This window comes from Prionailurus bengalensis, chromosome E4 (genome assembly GCF_016509475.1).
Source record: "Prionailurus bengalensis isolate Pbe53 chromosome E4, Fcat_Pben_1.1_paternal_pri, whole genome shotgun sequence".
Lineage (NCBI taxonomy): Eukaryota > Metazoa > Chordata > Mammalia > Carnivora > Felidae > Prionailurus > Prionailurus bengalensis.
In genome coordinates, this window is record NC_057360.1 from 8,835,234 (window position 1) to 8,860,061 (window position 24,828).

Sequence of the window (24,828 nt, forward strand, 5' to 3'; positions counted from 1 at the left end):
TAAATGAATTAAACCACTGAAAGTACATAAAGCTTAATATACCCATAAGAGATGTTAGTTCTTTTAATTTATCCCAATTTGAGTGAAGATGTGGTAAGGAGTTATTCAGTGTGCAACCAACCATTCAAGAGGAGAACAGAGGGACAAGGTACTTCTGTTTGTAATGTGATGTATATGAATGCCTTGGGGTCTCACACTAAACTCAACTCTGTCTTGCATCCTGTCTACAAGTGACTGTCAATACATACACGCATACATACATGCATATATGCAGGGACACACATGCACACATACATAAATATTAAAGAATATTTTTGATAATATGGAACCAAAGAATAAACTTTAGACCTATTTGCAAAGACACAGGGTATGTCTACTGGTTTTGATTTCTTCACCCACCCAAGGTCTAATTCCACTGCCTGAGTTAGAGATCAATGTTACCAATCAATTTGGTTCACTTTATTAACTCCTAATATGCTGACACTTGGGTACAGAAGTTTAATCAATATTTTCTTATGGTGACCACATGCATTTCTTCAATATTCATGAATTTCTGAATTCTTAAGACTAACAGAACATTATCCTATTGTTACCAAATCCCCATAGATCTGTGACTCCTTGACCCTGGTTCTGTAACTACCCTTGATGAGAAAGTCCATACAAAGGCACCAGCTGGGGAGGAGTCTGTTACCCTTGCTTTTCTAACAGGACAGCCCTGCAGCCCTTATGGGGCCAAGCTTGTTCTGAGGCTGGCCAGCTGTCCCCCTGTCACTGATCCCACAGGGAGATATGTCACTTTCGGAAATTCGTGTAGGGCAGCCTAAGATTCACATTAATATAAGACAGAGGTCAAATGCTGTTCCGTACTAATTTTTGTTCCCTTCCAAATATATCAGGAACATTTGCTTTGGGTCCTTTCAGACAGCAGGAATGTGTGTGTGGGAGAAGAGAAGCGACAGTGATGACTGTTTTATTTTAATTCTGGCTCTGAACTGGAGAGGGGTGACCCTATCAATGTACATTTTAAGTAACCCAGACTAGAGTTTAAAGAAATAATAATAGTGTATATTGCCATTCTTAACAGAAATTAATTAAACATTAATACCTTCTACTATTATAAGCACAACCAAAGAAAATCACTGCAGAGTATTTAAGTTCTGGCTGTTCCTCCAGAAATTTTTCTGAGATGTAACCAATGGATGTTACATAGCAATCATGGAACGTGTCTATTAAATAGAATAGACTAGAAGAGAGGGAAAAGTAGAGTTTCTTTCCACAATGGCACAAGCAGCGTCTTGTTCATTTAACAAAGCTTATTTGTATGTCTACTTCCAAGAAGTCTACCAGATACATACATGAAGAAGGGTTATCGATATCCCTCTTATACGTGAGTAACTGAGTCAGAGAGAGATTGAGACACTGATGGAGTGAAGGCTTGAACCTGGGCTGTCTGACTCCCAAATTCTTTGTCTTAATTGTGAAGTTAATCTGGGCAGTTTGCAGTAAAATATGGGCAACATATTATATTCACTAAGAATAACAAGACAAAGGGAGACTTTCTATAATGGGAATTTTAGAAGGAAAGGAATGTCTGATCCACTACAAAAAGAGGATGCTGAAGGACAAGGTGGCATCAGGCTGAGTCTACAAGGAATGGCAGGAATTTTCAAGGTGAAAAACTATTTCAGAAAGAAGAAAGTGCACGTGAAAATCCACAGAGGTGTAAACACACATTACTGTTTGCTCAACACTTTGCTTATACTATGGATGGTTTTTACACAATGTCGGGTGATAAGTCTTAACATTCCCATCTTACAGATGTGGAAACTGACTTCTATAACAAAGTGTGATAGATCAGTAAGTCTGGTAAGAATTAGAACAAACCCACCCCCTTTGCTATTGTCCTTCCTAGGAGAGTCACTGAAGAAGGGAAGGAGTGATCAAGACACATTCAGAGGTCCTGTTGGTGTGGATGTTCATTCCAGCATGGGCCCCTTCTGGAGCATCACAGTTGTCAACCCAATGTGTCCTCTGTGGCCTCATGTCAGGAAATGAGCTTCAGAAATGATTCCTGATTACACATGAGCCTTGTATTCAGAAAGTATATGGCACTGGGGTGAACAAAGCTTGAATACAGAAGGGAGAATTAGGTGCCAAATCTGATACTTCTTTATTAGCATTTCATTACATAGCATTTATATTAGTGTAATATCCAATGTAAGTAGGAGAAGTGGATATTTGCCTATTAACAAGCATACTGGATCTTATCTAAGCAAAAGAGTTCTGGTATCTTAAGTGACTTAAAAGTGTGTGGTATCAGTCAGCTGAAACTATGTTCTGTTACGGTCACTAAGTGACCACAATATCACAGTGGTTTATGACAACTAAAGTTTATTTCTCATCCTCATATCTGTATCAGTTTGGCTGTTCTCATGCTGTCCTGATTCAGAGACCCAAGGACCTCGCTGGTCTCCTGGAAGAAAATGAGAGCCGGTGGGGAACTGGGAGCCATGCATAGCTCTAAAAGCTTTGTTGGGGAAATAAAATGTAACCTATGACGAGAGTAAGCCAAATTGCCAAGTCTTAGTCAAGGAAGAGGACTTATATAACTCTCTCTTAGGGATGGGTACAATCGAGTGGGGAAATTAGTATTTTGAACAATAATACAATCAAGCACCATTAACCACTTACTTCAAACAGTATTTCTCGTGGACAAAACAGATTGGAACCCCTTTTTTTAGAATTACATTCCAAGCCAGTTTACAATCCATATAAAGAAGTTATCGTTCCATTAACAAACCAACTCATCAATCGGTCAATTTTCTCATAAAATTATTTATAAAATAAGTCATTCAACTAAACTTTAATGAGTGCCAGCTATGTACCAGGAACACTGGTAGGCACTGGATATAAAAAATCAAATGAGACATAGTCCCTGCCCTTAGGGAGTGGTGAGAGACGCATCATATAATTGTATTGTCTTAATTTATTCTAAAATAGAAATAGGCAGCCTAGTCTCTTCCCATATGGTACAGCTCTGAGTGATTTGGGATTATCTCTAAAAATCAAATCAGTAGACTATATTGTGGGTGTTAAAGGCAATCCCAGAGAGGACAACCTCTTCCCAATTCATTTTGAACATAGATTCTCCCATCCGCATTCAAATGCTGATTAGTGAATTTCTGCAGCTCTTGCTATCCATAGCATATGAAATGTCTGCTCTATTGAGTTTGGATTCCTTAGCTTATTAAGTATTTTCTCTGGACCAAGCATTGTACAATCTCTCTGAAGCAAAATCTACTTTAATCTTCCTTGAAGTCTACACTGTGGGTATTTTAACCTTATTTTATATATGTAAAAACCAAAATCCAAGAAGAAAAGCAGAAATCACAAACAGTAAGTGACTCAGCATTCACCCCTGTGTTGACATCAAAGTCCACATACCAAATGATAGTGCAATAATGTCCATCGTCCAAAATTCAGCCTGCGGTTAATCTAAACTTTTCAGATTATGGGAGCTTCCCCCATATTTCACCGCATTCTTTTCCTCTTGTAGTCTCATTTCCAAGGAGGAGAAACTCACAAAACTTACCTCAAGCATTGGGAGATTTAGTATAAGAATGCATACAAACAAGAGAAATATAAATAGAGCCAGTGGAAGCTAAGAAAGATTGAACAACTGGACCTCATCTTGGCTTGCATTCTTAGTGCTGCATTCTTAGCCAAAACTTCATAAATGACCATTTTTAGCATGATCATAAGTAGGATATTCTCTTTTCTCTGATTTTCAGACTTTTTAACCTTATGTTATTGCTATCAATTGCCAACTATAAGTGGATAGATGGAAAGATATAGATAGATGGATAAATAGGTAGGTAGACAGAGAGAGAGATACATAAATAGCCTTAGTTCAAGATTCTCAAAAGAGGAAATCTCCTTGACAGTTTACCACCATTATCTTTGCATGGATTGGCTGCCATTGAGCCTAGTCCAGTCTGATATCTGTAGCGATAGGGACATGAGTTTGATGCATTTACACTCATCTATGAAACTATCTAGTACTTCCTTAACTGGGCTGTGAGGTTGGGGAAAGAGCTGTGGGGTGGCAGGCACTATAATTGAGACTGTCCTGGCCATTATCTCAACTACATTTGTCATTACTAAATCTTATTTTAACTATCTCCTCTATTTGCCGCGTCATAAGCACATTGAAGTCAGAGGTGGTTCTATCTTCCCTTTACTCTGAATCTGCCCTCTTAGCTTCTTTCCATACATATCTCAGAACTAAGAGTACAGTGCAGAGGCCTTGCTGACATCTAATGAACAGGAACTAATGAATCAAAAACACCCACAGCCACCTGCTCCCTGGGTCTTAAGGGAAAATATAGAGCTTGAGCTGAATATGTGGTCATTCCCTTTCCTGTTAATTTCCCAAGCTCCTCTGTGGGTTGTGCTCTCTGCTCCATTGGGGTGACACAAACATGACAGATGGCACTCTCATGCTCAAGGAGTTTGTTCTGCAACCCAGTAAGGGCTATATTTTTTGCTATAAAACTCATATAAATCTTATAAATCACTTGTATGCATTTGGAGCAGGAAGATTGTGACACAAGAGAGATAAATGTTATTCCATACATGTAAACAGTAGAAATGTGTGAGTGGTAAAACTGTAGATTCATATATATCAGGGAATCATAAATATTATTTCATTTGGAGATTTTGATGAGAGTATACAACATTAATAAACAGAGTTTCTACCTTCTATAAAATGAAGATTTTTATCTGATGTATGACTATAAATTTAAATTGAAGAATTAACATTTTTCACATATAAAAATCATTTTAATAATTTCAAATTTAAACTGTCATAATAACCTAAGGGAAATTATTATAACAATAAAAGGATTTATTTACAAGCATTTATTTATACATTTATCAATAAATTGAGAGGTTAAAAGAAAGCTACTAAGATGAATATGAGATAAGCAAGAAAAAATATCAGCATTAAAAAGGTATCTAATATAAATTGGAAAGAAAATGATAAATAGGTATAGGAAACATCAAGTATGATGCTTATATTATTAGGAATGCAACCAGTCTTCAGTATGCTAGTTGTGTGGAAATCTCATATCTTTGAATAGTCGAGAAAAATTGCAACCTCTTTTATTTTTCCCCATATATCATTTTTAATTTTTTTCCTATTACAAACTATACATATTATAATACCTGTAAAACGTTACAAGACTGCCTGTAGTCATTTTTAGTCCAGAAATATACTTAGATCATAATCAAAGCCTTTTTAAACTTAATAATATATCATGAAGATCATGTGGTGAAACTACAAGTTCTTTTATAATATCTAAAGGCCCATAACAGAATCAAAGATGCTGTCAAACTGAAATAGACCATGGATCATCCAGTTTGACCCTTTCTGCGATGCTTTAATCATCTCTTTCAATGAATGTGAGCCCTTTCTTGACTACTTCAGTCCTTGGCAAAGCACCAATTTCCCAGGAAATCCTCACAATTAATTGCATCCCCTTATTATGAGAAATCTTACCCTATTTGGAACTTAGTTCACCTTCTTTACCTTCTCCCCAGAAGAGCACTGGGCTTGGAATGTTTTTCAAGTTTTTCCCATCCTTTACTGGCTTAACCATAACTAAATCATGTTAGTTTACTATCCTTTTCTATACAGACTTTATCTGTAAAATCAGGCTAATACTACATATCCTATATTCCTCATAGGGCTCTTAAAAGATTCAAGACAATATTTGTGAAAATGACAATACATGTGAAGCATATATGGAAGATAAATATATTTCCTTTTTCACATATATTATTTGAAAATTGTTATCATGTTCACCTCAAGTCCTTTCTCCAAGACAAACTTCCCAATTCTCTCCATCATCTCTTATACATTATAATATCCAGAATCATGTGTCTTATTGACTCCTCTGGATACATGCCAATTTGTGAGCGTCTCCTGTAAAAAGTGCCACACACAGTGACCTTAACAGGATGATCCTGATGTGGCTGAATGAGTGGAAAATAAAATAGGATTGTTCTGCCATTAATCTGCTTGCCTGTCTAATGTAGCGCATTCTGAGATGCAGTTTTTCTTATTACTGCCACCTACGTCATGTACAAAGAGAAAATCGGATTGCAGCATTTGAGAAAGGTATTCGAAAACTATCTTTTAAGAGTAGCAAAATGATCAAAAGAATAAAATGTAGAAAAATAAATACTCATTTATTTTCTCTTAATCACGTGACTAATTGGTTAGAAGAGGTGTCTCTTAACCATCCAGTTTTGCTCCTCATTAATGAAAAGAAAGAAGGCTTGAATTATCACCTAAAATAAAGTTTAAGATTTCTCTGTGACTTTAAGTTATCCATGATTTTATTCACGCTGTCTTTTCAGGGATACAAAGAGTGATAGTGAACCCCCAATAACAAGCAGAAAATATAATAACCTGCTTGTTTTTATCAGTCAATTCCTTCTTTCTAGAAAGACAACTCTAAGAAACTACAAATTATTGGCAACTTATCAGAACATATCATGACATGTCCTGGAATAATGTGTAAAATAACTATTTACCAAGTTGATCATATGATTTCACGAATTGTTAGCTCTTCTTTGCAAAGGCACATGGGAATCCAAAATCTGCTGTATTAACACTTTACTTTCCTTTGAGTTGAATAATTTGTATAGAACAGTAATCTCAAAAGATAAGAAGGAAAGCAATCATTGAATCCCCCAGCTCTGTTTGCTGTCTACCTTCATAACCTAAGGCAAATCACTTTATCACTCTCTGACTCTGTTTCTCCACCTGGAAAATCTGGAAAGTCTTACCTATACCTCCTTTCTTTCTACACATGTTGAGACCTTTAGAGGAAATACACTTCACACATTCAAAGATTTATGACAGTGTTATTTTTTTTAACTAAGGAAAAGGAACGGACTGGAGTTGTAAAAGTAATAAGGAGATGCCATTTCAAGTTGGATTGTGGTTGACAGAAACCAATGTGGATAAATGTGGTTTTGTTTTGTATTTCTTTTGTCAATTTCGGCTGGTTTCAGGTTGGCCTCTTCTGAAAATAAGGCTTCTTGGAACATGTCCAAGCAAGAAAAACAAGCAGGTAGTTTGTTTGGTGATAATAAATTTCAAAACTAATTTTTATTTCCTGTGACTTTGCAACAAAATGTGTTGCGAGCTGGGCTGAAACCAGAATATCAAATACTAAAATAGTATACAAAAGTCATAACATTGGGAAAAAATCTCAAGTCGAAAATCAAAATAGAGCTCAGTATTTCAGAAGCAATGTTTCTTATCAAAAATAACTGTCATTAAAATTTTCACAGGCACAAGTAAAAATGATTTAAGGGGGGACGGAAGCTAAGGGAAGGTCTGTTTGAGAAAACACAGTGAAATTTTATTTTATTCTTAATTTTCCAAGCCAAGTTTGTCAGACTCAGAAAATTCTTCTTGGGCTCCTTCTCTGCTGAGGGGCCCATTTCCTCACTATTGGCATATACAGATTGAAATTTTAAATTCAGGAAACTTTATCAGCAGAGTCTCACCAGCTTTCTTTGGCCAGTGAATCGCACTAAGAGAGTGTCTGTCTTGAGACCATCGGTGGACCGAAGACCAAAAAATAATCAGAGAAAGCATGCAGGGGTCACTGGAGCCTTCTGATACAACACACGGAGCCCACGCAGCACAAGAATTGGTCTGGCGTCATTGTTCCATGTTCACTGGATGCTGTAAGAGTCTGATTTGCATTAAAAACCTCTGCATTCAATAAACAAAAATAGGGATAATGACCAAAGCTCTATTTGGCGCAGAAAACAAACTCAAGCAATGAGTGTTTTCCACTGAATTCATTCAAGATTTTATTAGTTGAGCTCTCACTTAGGTTATTGGGCTCAGCTTGCCTTTAATTTCACTGACCTCAGTTATTCAAAACAAAAGGAGTCTGGTGTGTGTGTGTGTGAGTGTGTGCGTGTGTGTGCGTGTGTGTGTTCGCGCGCGCGCGCACACGGACGCATCACACACGCGCGCGCACACACACACACACACACACACAGGCTTTGTACATTCTTCACATTGCAAACCCATCAACAAAAGGAGGAAGATCTGAGGGGAATGAGTGGTTTTTGCGGGTTTGGAGGATGGAGAATTTCTCTACATAAACAAGAAGGTTTGGATTGGAAGTCTGCTAAAAAAAATGTTACAGCTGACCACAGGGTTGTAAATCCAGACTGGAAGGAGAAAAAGAGAAACACTGCAAGCGAGTGAAGTGTGTGTGGCTGCAACGTTTGTGGGTTAGATGAGAAACAAGCGCTGAGTGAAACCGAGAAGGGGGGTGGCGGGTGTGATTTGTTTGGTGCGCGGAGCCAATAGAAATCCCAGACCGCGGTAATATCCCGGTGCAGCGCCGCGCCGAGTCAGAGCTGAGTCTCGCGCCCGTGCACATCTGCGAGCCGCAGCCCAGCGCGCCCCGCGGAGCCGGCTGCCCGCGGCCCCCAGCCCCGCGCGCCTCCGCATGCGCGGCCGCGGCACTCCGGCCCCCGAAGGCGGCAGAGGGAGAGCCAGCGCGCGGCCGGCAGTGGACTATATAGCTCAGAGGAGAGGGACCCGAGGAGGAGGCTTCCATCACGTCATTGCAGGTATGCAGCTTGTCACGACTAATGTGGCACAGACAAGGTTTCTGGTTTCTACGTTCGCCAGGCACTTAAAAGTAATGGACATCGTTGGTTCCACTGCCGGTCAGAGTAGAAAGCACTGAGTGAGTGGCTCGCTTGATTCACCCTGGATAATCAAAGCTCTTAACATGTGTTTGGGGGCCACAGGGTATATTCACCCATCCAATTATCCGTGAGCGTAAAACAAGGACCTTCACACTTGACCGTCATCTCTTCCTTTAAAATAACATCAGTACCTGCATGTTGCCATGCTGCCCACTTCTGTATCTCGGTGACCTCCGTTGTAACTGTGACCTACAGCAACTCAAACACTATCTGATTGTTAGAAAGCAGGCTTTGAGCATGCCCACCTACCTATCAGGTTAATAGCCTCCCCAGAGGAACAGGAACCAGAGCGGACTTGAGCATGGTTTTGATCTTTAAAGCGAATGGCCAACGTGGACTAAGCTCTTGAGTGAAATATCTCTGTATCGCTTTGCTGTGGTTGAAGAAGAAGCGAGAAGGGAGAAAGGGATTTCTCAGTGTAATGGTCAGTGACTCTTCTTGTGTACCTGATTTATTTTTACATCGTCTTATGAGTGGAAAATGCATTTGTATTCTGCACCCTCAGGCAGGATGAGTTTCAAGACCTCATATATTACTACAGGAAAGAGTCGTGAATTGGAAATGTATTATAAATGTGATGCTTGTAAGGAAATGCCCATTTTTGGTTTGATTTTATTTGATACTAAATTCGGTAGACGTCTGGCCATTTCTTTTCCATTTTTTCTTCATTTCATTTTGAGACATGAGTTTTGTTTTAAAAAAAAATCTATTCCCTGGGTTTTTACCATGTTTGATTTCAAAATTTGAAGATGGTTATATAACTTTTTTTTTTCCTGTTGATTACTTGTGATTAAATTAACATTGCTTAATGAGTTCAGTCTTGCCCTTCGAAAAGCCAATAGAGATTGAATGAAGCCTGAGTTAAAAGATTAGTCTTGCTTTGGGCGATCCTCAAATAACTGGCGTATAACTGCCCTGAATGCCTGGAAAACCAGCTTTTCCTGCAGTGAAGAACATATTCGGATTGAGGCTCTAGTTCAACAAGAGAATGTCACTGTAGCAGGTGCAGGAGCAATAGAATACCTTATCTTACTAGCACTGTTCTCTGTGGATTCTTGGTGGAACATATTCAAACCATCCGTTGGTAATTCGCAATCAATTCCCCATTCTGTCATGGCTGGTTTTCAGGGCACTCCTTATCCAAGACATGTGCCTGCCCAAGGTAGATAAGGAAGTTATAAGAAAGGTATTTGTTTTACATATCACAATGGAGAATTTACATTGACCCGTGTTTTTTTTTTTTTTTATCAAATGAACATGTTCTTTTGCCATTAAGGAAAAGGCATGCATGTAGTCATGAAAAATGTCCATATTTTTGCCCACTGCCAAGTTTGAATGATTTAACAGGGTATTTTTGAAATCATGTCAAAGAATATACATGGCAAATGAATATTTTATTTAGGAGAGAGCATTTTTATTTTATAGATGAATACTTTTCTCTTTTTACATCACAAAGGAAACTGACTGTGAAGAATTCACCTATTTAAATAAATACTAACTAATTGACCCAACTAAATTCTATTTACAGTTAAAAGTGGAGTCTTGTGTCACTATAAACATTTTCAATCTATGAATATAATATCTGAAATAAATTGAGGCCCATTTCCCTCTTGCCATTCAAACTCTAAAGCAACTTTGGTCATGTTGGTGGCGACAAAGTAAATTTGCGACTGAATGTATATACACACTTTGTCTGAACTAAGAGACACGATGGCTTTTTGAAGATAAATGTAAACAATGCTGTGATTACTCATTGTTTTGTGCTATCATTCTTCACTGAGAGAAGTAATCAAAAGTTCATTCCCTGTGCATTTTAGTATAGCCAGCCAGAGCTTTAGATGCCCGCAAGTTACCCGTCTGGTAAAGTTTAAACAAGGTACATGCCTTTAAATCTCTTTAGAGTAAACACCTCTTCCTCAGCCCTCTTCTTCTAAAGTGAAGGAATGGAATTAGGCTTCCAGTCTGGGCGCCGAGTTCCTATTGATATGGAGAGGCCTGGCCGGCCTAGGTCAAGGACAAACATTGAGAGGCTGCTCAGTCACAGGCACACAACAGATTAGACCAGCCATGTTTGTACCCCAGGGTCGCTACAGCAATCATGCCAGATTGTAAGCATTTTCTCAGTATCAGGGTCCTTTAAGTATTTAGGAGAAAGTAATGAATTATTGCAACCAAACGTGCCAAGTATTGGGCTTAAAACAAGTCACACAAAGGACCAGCACAAATAAGACAAATTGTTTCGAAGGGGAAAACATGCAATTATAAATTCGGCCTCCAGTGCCATCTATTCCTGTGTTCACTTAGCTGTTTCTCTTCCTACGACACAGTACTCCTTTATATGAATTGGACGTGCTGACTAATAATGCATAGAATTAATCTTGATCACATGTCAGGCTGCAGTATGGTCCTCAAACCACTAATCTAAATACAGATATTTCCCATGGCCACCACTTTCTGTTGGGAAGATGTCTTTGGCCAGCACATCCACAGGACCCAGCTCATGTGGAACACTGATTTGCAGAGCAGAGTCCCACATGGCAGTAAGAGGACGAATAAGGAGAGGGTCAAAGCACTGGGGTATGAGAGAAGATGGCATAAAGATTGGCATCCTTAAATATGACTCTTGGAATCCAAGAGTCAAAGCAATAATGAGTTTATTTCCTCAAATAAGCTTCAAGTATAAAATTTAGTGAGATTTTCTGAGTATTCTAAACAGTCTCATGTGTACACAGGTACCTTGCACACAGGTATGGGATGAAAATCGATACACTTGATGAGCTGTTAACACTCCTGTATACACAGGCCAGGAGAGGGCAGCATACAAACTCCGAAAAGTGTTGCCTCCTGTTGACCAGCGGGAGACTCCAATCCCCAAATAGCTGAACCTGTCTCCCTAATTGTCGGCACCTTCCTTCTTTTGGAAAGCAGAGTCTAGGGCCTTACTTAACAAGGGATACCACATTCAGAAAGGCTTGTTTCCACTTTTGCCTCCAGACTTGGTGCCGCCTGGCAAAATAAGGAAAGCAACATAGTTGAGAGAGAACTCAATTTCTCTTGCTTTGAATTAACTTCACTCTTTGAAGCTATTCAGTCTTTATCTTTGCTCTGCCCGCAGATGGGTGGGGAAAAGGGAAGTAGAATGCAGAGAATAAGAGATAAAAAAAAGAATAAGGTTTCTTGAGTTGGTTCTCCAGGGGAAAGGCTTATGAGCTGCTTTAGCCATAAACCTAGCCTTTACATTAAGCATGTGTCAAAGGCAGGTTCAAGGCCACAAGAATACATTTTATGTGCTGGCAATCAACAGTGTGTGTAGAATCCTCGCGCATTTGGTTTCAAAACAGAAGGGCTGGAATAGCGTCTCTTAGCGTTCCAGAGTTTAAGACCATGTGCTAAAAAATAAGAATTATGCATCCACCTCTTAGAATCTCAGAGATGGTCAAACCTCGTCCTTAGCACACCTGGTCCAGCCTTTTAAAAACTCAAGGCTCATAAGCCTCGCACTGTTGTCTCTTTCACGGATCAGCCAAATCATGGGGGCAAAGTATAAATGTGCATAGGAGAGATAATCACTCTTAAAGTGGGAAGCCTGTAACTGGCGGTGGTACTTTCTGCACATTTCGTCTCAATTTAGCTAAGTTGGTGATTTTAGCTACAGGATACTTTTGTCTCTTTGCTCTCTTTAGTTCAAATGCCACACAACTTGCTACTAAGTATGAAGGCCCTAGGAGGCAGCTCAGGAGGGGGCTTTAAAACAAAGTCTGAGAGGCCCAGAAAAAACCATTCTCGGTGAAAAGCTGAGGTTCCTCCTGGGAGAAGAGGAGGCAGAAGGGACATTGGGCTGGGGACAGGCACATGAGGGTGAGGGAAGCCATGACCTCTGTGTCAAGAAAGGATAATTCTGAGGCTAATTCAGGAAAGTGAACCCTGGGACCTTCAGGGGCTGCCCCGCAAGGCTCAATTTTGTGTGTACGAATGAGGCCTTGGAGGCTCTGATCGCTGCTTCTCTCTGGTGCCACTCTACTCTGCTAGGAGGTATGGTGTCCTTGAATCAGAGAAAAAGGTTTTTGTCAAGGACAAAGTAAAGATTTCTTGGTGTCTGGGAAGAAAGGGAGGTCACTGTGTGTCCTCCGCATTTGCAGTCAGATTAGCCTCTGTAGCACTCCCATGTACCGTCTGGAACTATGCAGTGCCCCAGTGCTGAGAAAGCTTGGATGAAAGGGGAGGATTCATCCAGGGTCACCACAGAACCAAACACAATGCTTTAATAGTGGGGTGTTAGCAACAAGGGAGGAAGAGATAAATCCTAGAGGCTGAGAATCTCCACCGTGGCTTTTCAGTTGTTGTATCGCTTCGAAGCTCCTTTCAGTCAGAGAAACTCTGGTTTCCGTCTCTTTTTTTTTTTAGATTACTTTGCAATAAAGGAATCCCATGGCTGAAGGAGAAATCTCTTTGAAGGTACTTACCTGTTTGAGAGGCAAAACAGGGTAAGTAAGATCATAGTGTTCTGGCCGATGCAGGAACCCTCAGGAAAAGACATACTTGAGGGTATGTTACGCTAAGAAAACATTTCTGAATTGTGAATGCAAGGGAATTAGAAACAAAGGAAATACATGACTTAATGGAAAAATTCTCCTGAAATAGAGTTTTTGAAGGATATGATGCCAAGAGCACAAATATTCGCAAACATGACTTTCATGTTATGGATTAGTGGCAGTTCCAAGCTAAAATTCTCCTCTCCTATAATTTATTTAAACAGCAAGAGAGCGGAAAAAGGGCACACACTGAGCAGGCGAACACTTGACTAGCTCATGTGAAATGCTAAGCCAAATTGACTTTGTCTAGTACAAATACTGTCTGCATTAAAAATCATTCCACCTGGTTCTATGACCATGATTCTAAAAGCTGGAGGAAGCTAATCTTATCACCTGTGGGAAACTTGCCACCTTCGCTCTGCTTTTATGCAATTACAACACAAACCCTGAGTAATGCATTATATTTTCTAATTGCCGTAGCGGCATTTGGGGATAGTTGATAAATGTGTGATATTGTACTTAGAGTTCATTTAAATCCAGCAGCTCTGTAATGAGATTTCATTGCCAACTGCTTTTTCTAGGAATCTAAGTTTCATCAAAGTTTCAAGCTATCTTTAATTTTTCCTTATTCATCACTTTACAAGTTAAGATTCAGCTAACATTTCTGGAAGGCTTAACACTTACCAGATTATTCTAGACACATTCCTGCATATTATGTAATTTAATCTTTACTACAACCTCAAGGATTTATCTTCTGCAAGTTTTATTGATGAAGGCAGTTGATGATAACCACAACATTTGATAGCTAAGAACGTGGCCATTATGCAAGCGTTCATTCAACAAATAGCTCTTGAGCTTCTGGTTTGTATAGCCGTAACAACAGCAACAGTAATAAAATAATATGATTATTATCACCAGCATGACCCTTTATATTTCCACATACACTGTTGCATTTAATTCCTGTATAAGCCATTTACTCATTCGGTTAAAAACAACAACAGCAAACTTCTTTCTATGTCACCAACTCATCACTAAATGATTAAAATTACATATATGGAAATAATCTTGATTGACTGTGGCTTGATTTATATCTGTAGTCATAGGAGTGTCTCATTTGATAGACTATAAACAAATGAAAAATATTAATCCTCAAGCCTACTATCTGAGAGAAAAATAGATAGGTGTCAATTTTAACACTTTTGCTAAGGATGTGCTCGTGTCTCAGGGCCACATCCTCTCGCCTGCAGAGAGCATGCCTCATTGTTCCTCATTAAATATTTGGAGCAATAGAAATGCTTCAGGTATATATATCCAAGACTTCAACTTGACAAATAATATGGGAAAGGTACTTAAGGTATCTCACTTTTATGAATTCAGAGAATGTAAACTTTGGAGTAAACAGACAATAACATTACTTTGTTTTAGAGAACCAAATGGTATTAAGACTCTTTTGACCTAGAAGAGTGTTATCTGGTTATTATTAAAACTTACTAAGCTGGGAAACTCAGGAGAACTGGGATTTCACCCGTTCTTGTTTTTCACACTGGAAGTATGGCCTTAGGGACAACCTACAGTCTCTTGAGTTCACTCTTTAAAAGGAGAAAGTGGAAGTGGATCATCATATTTCATTCCAGCTCTGAGCATCAGTTCTACATGCTTCCTTCTGTGACGATAGCTGACAGTCCTTGAAGGATGATTGTTTGTTAAACAGTTTGTAGGTATCGTATAATCTATACCAAAATCCTAGTATTCTTGTTATTATCGCCGTTTTACAGGAGAGATAACTAAGGTTTAGAGAGAGATTAAGAGCTTTCAAATTTAACACAGCCAAGCAAATTGCAGAACTGGGTTTCCAACCCCTGTCCTCCAGCTTTCCCATAGTATGTTACGCCTTCATTCACTTATTTATATTATGTGTGGAGAGGATACCATGTGGGAGGCGCTTCAAGGTTATATGGGATAATTGTGAAGAGCTCAAACAAGTGGGAAAGACAAAGAATATCCTAGTAATTATAATGGTGTTTGCATAGTATTATAATACAGGATGCCTTGAAAGTCTATGGTATCATTTTGCCTTGTTAACAAAACCATTTGATTGACAATATTATAAGTCTACTGATTATTATCTTTTCTTTACATTATTTGGCTATTTCTTCCCCTCCAATAAACGATGGTTTTAGTCTCCCTTGTATAATTGTTTTTGTCATATGTTTACATCTTTCAATAAATTTTAGGTTCCCTTGTGGACAGAAGCCATTTCTTATTCATCTTTTTATTTCCCAGAGCAGAATTGGTGCTTAATTAATTGTACCTCTATTGAGATCCAATTATATCTAGTTTATGGCTAGGATCAGAGACTCCTGCTTATTATCTGTTGAAAGGTGCAGTCTTCAAAAACCTGTAAATACACACATGTAGCATAGGCCAAAAAAAAAAAATGACAAATTCAGTCATCTTGGGAAAAAACTTTCATTTTTTGCTTTGTGTAACTGATGCCTTGTGTTACACATTTGTTTAAAATGATCATTTCAGTAAGAAAATCAACTGTCATTAAAAGTCAATGACTCCTCTTTTTAAAAAAGTATTGCTTTGACTTTAAAATGCTTACTGACCATTTTGACAGATTTTTCTCCTGTGAGAGACAAGTTCATTATGAGAGGGTGCCAGTGCAAGTTTATCCTTCATCCCTTTGGGGTTTTGTGGGCTAGTTGTAACACACTGGAATACTTGCTGACTTTCTGGTCTCAGTGCTTTAATTAGGAATTAGCAAACTATCTCATACAGACTAAGTGATAAGGTTACTGAAGAATATGGAAACAATGTCAGTTTTTGAATTGGAGGGCTTAATTTAGGAGAAGCAGGAGAGTTCAAGAGGACTTATTTGCTCTCTGTGGTTGCAAGGAACAGTGTTTTTTAAAAATCTCTGTGAAAGAATTCTTTACTCTGGGGTAGTCTATGAGAACTCAGGGGAGTCTGTGAATTTGGGTGGAAAAAAAAACTGCATCCTTGTTTCCACTACCCTGTGATTGTCATTTCCCATTTCTTTTAGTTATGAATGTGAGCAACAAACCACAGTAGTGTTAGCAGAACCATCACTTTGTCACCAATAGAGATCAGCGCTATTTTCTTTTTTTCTTTTAACGTTTATTTATTTTTGAGACAGAGAGAGACACAGCATGAACGGGGGAGGGGCAGAGAGAGAGGGGGAGACACAGAATCGGAAGCAGGCTCCAGACTCTGAGCCATCAGCCCAGAGCCCGACGTGGGGCTCGAACTCGCGGACCGCGAGATCGTGACCTGAGCTGAAGTCGGAGGCTTAACCGACTGAGCCACCCAGGCGCCCCCAGAGCTATTTTCATATCACATTACAGTTGATACAGATGTCTCAAAATATCACACATATCACTACTTCAAAATTATGGTAATTATTATACCTATTTCTAGATCTTATTATTAATAGGTTATAAAAAAGACCACATGAATCTATATCACACTTTGTTCTTAATATATGTTGTTATATTTTATTATATTACACACACACACAGTCTTCTATTAAGAGTATACATTTCTGAACTTAGGAACATTATCCTGAAAAGGAGATTCATCAGACCCAAAGGAAGTCCATGGGGGACAAAAATGTAAGACACCTCACTCTATAGGATGGTAAATTTGGCTTCTTTGATGGCAGACTTTCTATCAGCTGAAGTTGCTTCAACTGGAATGAGCCACCCTGTGAGCCAAGGAAGCTTTGCCGGCAGGTGGCAGTGAGGGGGGCACTGGATTGAGTTCAGTTGAGGGGAGTCATACATCAGATACAGAGTTGGCCCTTGATGCTTCCACATAACACTGAGGCTACATGGTCAAGACCAAAAGACAAAGACGTTGCTTTATTCAATTTGGATTTGCAAGGGTTTGAGCCAACCAGCTTCTATAAGGAGAGAAGAGTCCTGAAAGTCATGCCTCATGCCACATATCTTTGCGAGTGTTTCTAGGCTAGTCTCAAACATCAGGAAGGACTTGTTGGATGAGTGAATTGGATGGCTGAAGGCCACAGTTGCTGATCGGGTCTGGCGAGTGCCCTAAAGAGTCAGAGACTCTTTGCATGGCTTTCCCAGTCAGTCATAGATAGCTCTATGCTGCATTCTGTCTTTTCATTTCTTTTCTCCCCTGCTGTCCTGTGAGATATCTAAGGGGCCATGCATTTTCATCTTTACATCTCTAGTCCAAGACACTTAATGTTTGGCAAATGAATCGATGAATACCCCTGTAGAGGTCACTGTTGTTGCAGAACCAGTGGCCGCATTTTTAAAAAATAAATTAAGGAGGAACATATGAGAAAGGATACTTGTGATTTTACTCAATATAAGTATCATTGTGAGATTGGCTCATGGAGAACATAGTTCTGGACCACGAAGTACTCAAATAAGGCCCAAAAAAGAATCCTGTATATGGCAGGATGAGCAACTTCCATTCAACTCAATGGAAGTGTTGATAGCAAATGGCTTTCAGGATGGCTGGAGCCTTGGTGGCTTCCGGCAACTTCTAGGGAGGTAAAGCATTTTTTATTGTTACAGACTTTGTTTGGGAAGGCAGTGCCTATGCTGAAAGGCAGATTCGGGAGGGGGACAAAGAAGGACTTATCGAGCACATACTATGCATTTCAGGTATTTCAACATACAATATCTCATTGAATTTTTTATAATAAGTGCTATTGTCTACATTTTACTGACAAAGAACTGAAGCTTATTAAGCTTCAGTAAATTTCCTAACATTGTGAAGCCATCAGGGGGCTAAGTAAGCGTTAAATTAAGAACTCCAAATAAAATTCACTGCCTTTTCACTACAACAAAGCTCTTACATACTGCCTTTTTCTTCAATAATTTTAGCTGTATTGCCTCACATTGATGTAGGGTTCCTACTAAAGACTCACAGAGACAACAGTCTAGGTAGGTTGTGTTGGGTGGATAATCAAACACAGAGGGAGCATGCACTGGTAAGCATGAACTTTGGAATCAGATAAACCAGGCTCCATTCCTGTCTGAGTGGCACTATGACTTAGTAGCTACTTAGTAGCAATATTCCTCATTTAAAATTCTATAGTGTTGTTTTAAGAATTATTTAAGATAATATGTTCAACCCAGGCACAAAAATGTAACTCTTGTTTTTATGTATGTATGTATGTATGTATGTATGGATGGATGGATGGATGGATTTAGCAGGCTTCTGGTATTAGTGCATTAGGGCAAAAAAGCAAAGGTTCTCAGAATGAGTACCTGTGAATGTTTAATCAAAGAACAACTCATTTCTGTGAGTACTTTAGAATTGAGAGTTCAAATCCAATTTTATAAACTGAGATCAATGTTTGAGTCTTAATTTTATCTTTCAAATGTAATAACTTGTAGAAGAATTAAAGTTAATTAGAGAATTAAACATTAAGTCCAAACCATTGATTCTTTGGACGATTATTTATGGGTCCAGAGCTAGAAATGGCAAAATATCAGAGATGGACTATATTTTCAAGGAACTTATAGCTAATGGGGAAGACAGAACATATATTTCAATAATAAAAACACAAGATGAAAACTGGGTATAATTGGTAAGGATGTGGGCAGATAAGGTGCCAAGGGTGTTGGAGGATTGAGATGTCACTTCCATTGAAGAAGTTTTGATGCTTAAGGCCTGGGCAAATCATGCCGTGTGCCGTTTTTCATTATTACCTTTCTGTTTTCTCCACCCTATGACCTGTGTTATGTATTAGTCTTCTAACTTACAGTTTTAGAGACACAAAGAAACAATTCATTTGATCTTCTCATTTTACAGATAAGGAACTGATAGCCCAGAAAGTCATGTGATTTTTAAGACTGCTAACTGGGGGCCCCCCGGGTGGCTCAATGGGTTAAGCGTCTGACTTCAGCTCAGGTCATGATCTCACAGTTTGTGGGTTCGAGCCCTACATCGGGCTCTGTGCTGACAACTCAGAGTCTGCTTCGGATTCTGTGTCTCCCTCTCTCTCCGCCCCTCTGTCTCTTGCACTCTGTCTGTCTCTTTCTCTCAAAAATAAATAAACCTTTTTCAAAAAAAATTTTTTTAAAAGACAGTTAACTAGCTTTTTGTAGAACTGGTAATAGCATCCATGTTCCCTGTCTCCCTGTCTATTTCTCTTTCTACTACACCACGTTCCCCAGTGGACCTCCGCCACTACGCTAAGCCTAAATCAACAGTACATGAAGTGCTGTAGGAGATTTCACAAAGGTCCAAGGTGCAGCCTTCAGGATATGTGCCAAAGTGGGGGAGAAATCACTTTGCTTTGGGGACGGTAGAAGGATTTTGTAAAAATGCAGTGGAGTTTGTTGTTGTTTAATTTGGATGAACTTTTCTCCTGCTCTCTGTAATACTAAATAATCCCAGAGCTTGAACTCTCCAAGGCTGAGGTCCATTGAAATAGTCCCAGTCATTTTTAGAAGTCCAGCAGTGTCTTCAATGCAAGTGATGAACAGATAGAAAATGGAATAAAGTAGGAGGAGGAGTAAAGTAGCCTTAAATTCTTCTTCTCAGGTCTCCAAGTGTCATAGTACATTTTGGCTTACTGAAATAATGGCAATGACTTTCCTTTCCTTCTGTTTGGATCAGGATGGCTCTTTCTCATGATGTATGTAGTCCGGTTTTTCCTCATCCCCAACAACTAGTGTCTTCTCTGGTTCAAATGCCCTAGTGAGACTGGTTTACTTGGTCATACTTAGAATTACTTTAACCAACGAATGCAGCCTCTGGACAGGATTTGGGAAAAGAAAAGAGTTGGTGTCAGAGTCCATCCAGAACCTTCTCCCTCTTGTTTGTCAGAGGAAGGTCACTCTCAGGAGGAAAACATTCTGCTCTTCCTTAGCCAAGTCATGTTGGCACAGTGCTTTTTTTCCTTCCCCTTTCCTTTTATTTCTGGAACCAGACATGCACAACCAGACGTCCACCTGGGACAGATCCCCCAGTAAATAGTGGGCACCTCCCTCCTTTACTCTCTATTGAATGAATGAATGAATGAGGCCCAGCAGTCCTTACTGTGGTGCTCCCAGTTTACCATGAGAGTTGGCAACAGATGGACTGTTCAGTGTGGGAGAAGCATTATCCTTTGCAAAGTCAGGAAGATGTTTTACTCCAGGAGAGGAAGCAGCAGGAAGCAGGGCATAGATGAAGCAGGGTCTGTTCAAGGCAGGAAAGCCATACTCCTTGGCTACTTCATTCATGTTTGCTTCCCTACTCCAGTTGAGTTTACATGCCATTGACCTCAAGTAATTGGGCTGTGGAAGATGAAACAGCTAACTCTTCATAAAATTTCTTTTTATCCATATTTGGAGCAAAAATTGTGAACTCTATTCTTGGGGTTGAATTAGACAGTATTGCTGATGACTGATGTCTGAATAGGCACCATATGGATTTGTACAAAGGGAAGAAAATAATCCTCAGTTGTAAAAATATCTTTGGTCTTCACAAGGGTGATATGCACCCACATGTTTCTGTCAGGTGGTTTTGCTATAAACGATTATTCTTGGACTAATAGGAAAATTTCCTTTTATAGTGATTGTACATTTTCCCAGATTATCAGTGTAGCATGCAAAATCCCACAACTTTAGAAACTCAAAAGATCAAAGGCAGAGAGGCCATTGGAGTCTTTAGACTCACCACACACCAGAACAATAGTTTGGCTACCAGAAAGCCCTTTTAATGACAACAAGAAAGTGTACTCTCATAATTGCCACACTGCACTGTGAAAATTGATATGCATTCCTAATTCCTGCATTAGATATTCCTGTTGTTTCTCAATGGCAGTAAAATTCAGATTGTCTCCATATGATTAAAACATTGGCCAATTGAGGTTTGGAGCTGTTTAGTCAATAGTAACTGCTGTGGTGTTGAACTGATTTTCTGTTTCAAATGACAGCCAAGACTATCAAATAAACCCAAAAATATTTATTAGGGAGGCTTCTGAATATATAGACTGTGGCTCATGACACAGACTCAATAATCTCATTAAAGGAGGGGAAAAGATTTTTTCCATCTGTGTAAACCCCTTCAGTAGCTGGCCTGAAGGGTAGGTGCATTGAAAATGTTTTTAGGGTGCATGAAAAAAACAAGTAACTTGGAGCATGTGGAGTTGAAAGTAAGGATCTATAACTGTTTAAATGTAGAAAAAGTCACCGGTAATATTAGCAAATTGGCCATCAGTTTAGAACTTCTGCCCTGTTTCATCAGGGTTCTGATTTACACACATACGATCCACACACATTATTGAGTGTTTACAGTGTGCCAGGCACTAGGAATGTAAAAAAGGCCTAAGCTGTGCTCCGGGCCTCCTACAGCACCCGGTCCAGCAGGGGAGACACACGCCAACCAGATAACAGCAGCATTCAATAGGGAGGGCTACCTCTGAGCTAAGTGAAGTGGGAACGGGGCAAAAGGGGCAAATGTGAATCACTAGTTTTGCTTTGTAGAGACTAGGAAGCACACATTGTACTGGAGGAGAGCGTGTGCCTGGTATGCTAAGCAGTTTACAACTCCCACACATCATCTGCTTAGCAGTTTCGTTTTTGTTGTTGTTCTGTTTTTGTGAGAGTACAATAGATGTGCTGTGCAACTTTTTCCTAGTTCTTTGAACTAAGAGTAGATGCAGACAGTCCGTGGCATCTAAAATGTCCTGCTGGTCTGCCTGCCCGTGGCTCAGGAGGCTCCCTCGGCACTCTGCTCTCGGAATGCTCTGGCTTCTGGGTTTTGCTGCACACCAGAGACAGGGGTCTCATTACTGGCTTTTTCCGAAAGGATCGTAACCACGATCATAAAAAAGGATTATTGGAATCCCAGCAAGTCACATTCAGGTGTAGCTCTTCGGAAAAACATGATCCGAGGAAGGCAATGTGCCTCAGTAGAGTAGTAATGCTCCTTGTTTCTGGTTTCATATCTGGCGTTGGCTGGATTTTAGTTCATGACAAAGAATGGCACAGCAGGCTTGTAGTTTCCAGCCTTTATTTACTTGTCCACTGGCCAGAACGCAGGATGGAGAAAGTGAATATCAAAAGGTCAGATCCTTTTCTTTTTTTTTTTTCTTTTTTTTCCCCCTCTCCCCCAAGTACGCACAAGGAGATAACCAAATGTTTGTTTTTCTGTCAGAGCATAAGTTTGGGTACATCTACGTGACTAGAGGCAGCTGACCTGGAATCCTGTTTCATAACAGCGGCTTACCTGGAGTGCTCTAAACCGCTCTCCGCAGCCCAAGATGGCATTAAAAATAGGTCCAGTCACCTTGTCATATCGGGTGGGTGCATGCAAATGACTGTGGTAAGTGGTGATGGGGGACAGAAAATAACAAGTGATCTGTATGTACTTTTGCATTTCCTTAGCTTCTCCCTGGAAAAACATAATGGATTTCAAACACTGACTAAGTTGCCCCTACCTAAGAAATGTTATATAAAATGATTCATTAGATTCAGGGTTCTACCTTATGTTGAAATAAGGAAGATATCCATCTCTCAAACGAACTCGGAAATGCCAAAGATTTGATAATAACAATGACAAGAAAAATAATCTCTATCACTCATCGGGCCCGACCATAGTAGAGCAATCTAATTATAACTGTTATTATAATAGCCACACCTCATTTAGGACTTACTATGTTTCAAGGACTGGAGTCAGTCTTTTTTACATGCACTTAAGCCTTAATAACCACCCTGAGAAAAGCACCACTATCTCTGTGCTTCAGAAGCATGGGTGTCAAGTTATTTCCCCTTAAGCAAAAGGTAAGCCCTCTGTCTATCTACTTCCAAAGCTCTAACTCATAACCTTCAGCAAGATTACAACCTACACACGTATTAGTAGGTGTCTTACAAAGACAATCCCATTTAATTTTCAAAGCAACCTTAGAGTCAAGTCTTATTGTTATTCCTTTCACACAAATGAAGACCCAAAGCCACACTTCCAGTAGCAAGGAGCCAGAATTCAGACCCAACTCGGCCGAACTCCAAAGCCCATGCTTTCCATCCACTCAATATGCTGCCTCCAGACGTGTTCCAGGATGCTATCCTCATCCTCAGATTGCCTTTCCTCCCAGTGGGTTTTCTGGTGCCTGAAATTCCCTTAATAGGAAATAACACCTTCCATTCCATAATTTGGAAAGTGACTTGGAAAGAAAAACACTGCTGGGGTATTTGAAGAGTGACCAAAGAACTCTGGATTGCCAAGGCCAGTATACAGGTGCACAGGGGGAGAGAGACACAGGAAACAGGGTACACAGGGAGGGGATGGGGGCCTAGTGCTGAGAGAGAAAAATAAGTTAGGAAAAGGAACCAGAGGATTAATGAGGAAGCAAGTACTGCACCATTTTCCTGAGGGCTAGGCTAGTGAATCACACTGCCTAGAATCAAAAAACAAACAAGCAAACACCCAGAAAACTCTGAACTAAGTTTTTTCTTTAAATTTCATAGTAGTATTCCCTGAAAATATTATTCATAAGTAGATCTGAGGCCAAACATATATAGAAGCATATATACCCTTAACTTGGGTTTTTCTTTGGTCTTGCCCTTATATCTCATTATGGATTTATTATTAAATGCTCTCATGTTCTACCCATGTAGGGTGATGCCACTTCTAATTCTAAATGGCAGAAAGAGTTTCTCAGTCCAATATTCCTATCTTCCTAGACTCACATCCTGTATTTCACTCTATTTTATTTCCCCCCAAAAAAGGAAAATAATGACTCAATTTTCATCCATTTATTTTTATCAACTATTTATTGAATATTTCCTCTGTAGGAAGGACTTTAGCTCCAGAAAGCAACTGATTGACTGTTCCCCACAATGTCAAATGTCGTATGTGTTCTGTACATCAAGGAACTTAGTTTCTGGGAATAAAGCTGATGAGATGCCTCTCAAAACTAGGTGACCATAAAATTTATTGTCCAAACCAGACATTTTTCAGAGGTTAAGTGGGTGCTGTTAATACATATTCTGGGACAACAGGCAGAAGGCAGGCCATTACAGGCAAACAAGGGCATGGAAGAAGAGTGGTCTGGCCCCTCGGGGAGTGTAAGCCCTTCAGGAAAACACAGTCCTGGAAAATCACATGTGACACTGAAGGCAATCACATATATTCATTGACAAGTACTAAGAACTTCCTGTGTGCCAGGGTGGGGCTGGGCACTATTAAGAAATCACTATTGGGGCACCTGGGTGGCTCAGTCAGTTGAGCATCCGACTTCGGCTCAGGTCATGATCTTGCGATCCGGGAGTTTGAGCCCCGCGTCGGGCTGTGTGGTGACAGCTTGGAGCCCGGAGCCTGCTTCGGATTCTGTGTCTCCCTCTCTCTCTGCCCCTCCCCACTCATGCTCTGTCTTTCTCTCTCTCTCTGTCAAAAATAAATAAACATTAAACAAAATTAAAAAAAAAAAGAAATCACTGTTGACACTCACAATCTAGTGAAAAAAGATACATGCATGACTTAT

General features: G+C 39.6%; 1 protein-coding gene across 1 annotated transcript in view; it reads left to right on the plus strand.

Moving 5' to 3' along the window:
- The first annotated feature begins 8,128 nt into the window (after positions 1 to 8,128).
- GREM2 (gremlin 2, DAN family BMP antagonist) overlaps positions 8,129 to 24,828 on the plus strand; it is a 111,173-nt gene continuing 94,473 nt past the window's right edge. Inside the window, exons 1-2 of the mRNA XM_043568705.1 lie at positions 8,129 to 8,673; positions 13,219 to 13,298. Of these exons, the coding sequence (XP_043424640.1) occupies positions 13,243 to 13,298 (56 nt within the window). The 5' untranslated portion in view covers positions 8,129 to 8,673; positions 13,219 to 13,242. The remainder of the gene's footprint in view (positions 8,674 to 13,218; positions 13,299 to 24,828) is intronic.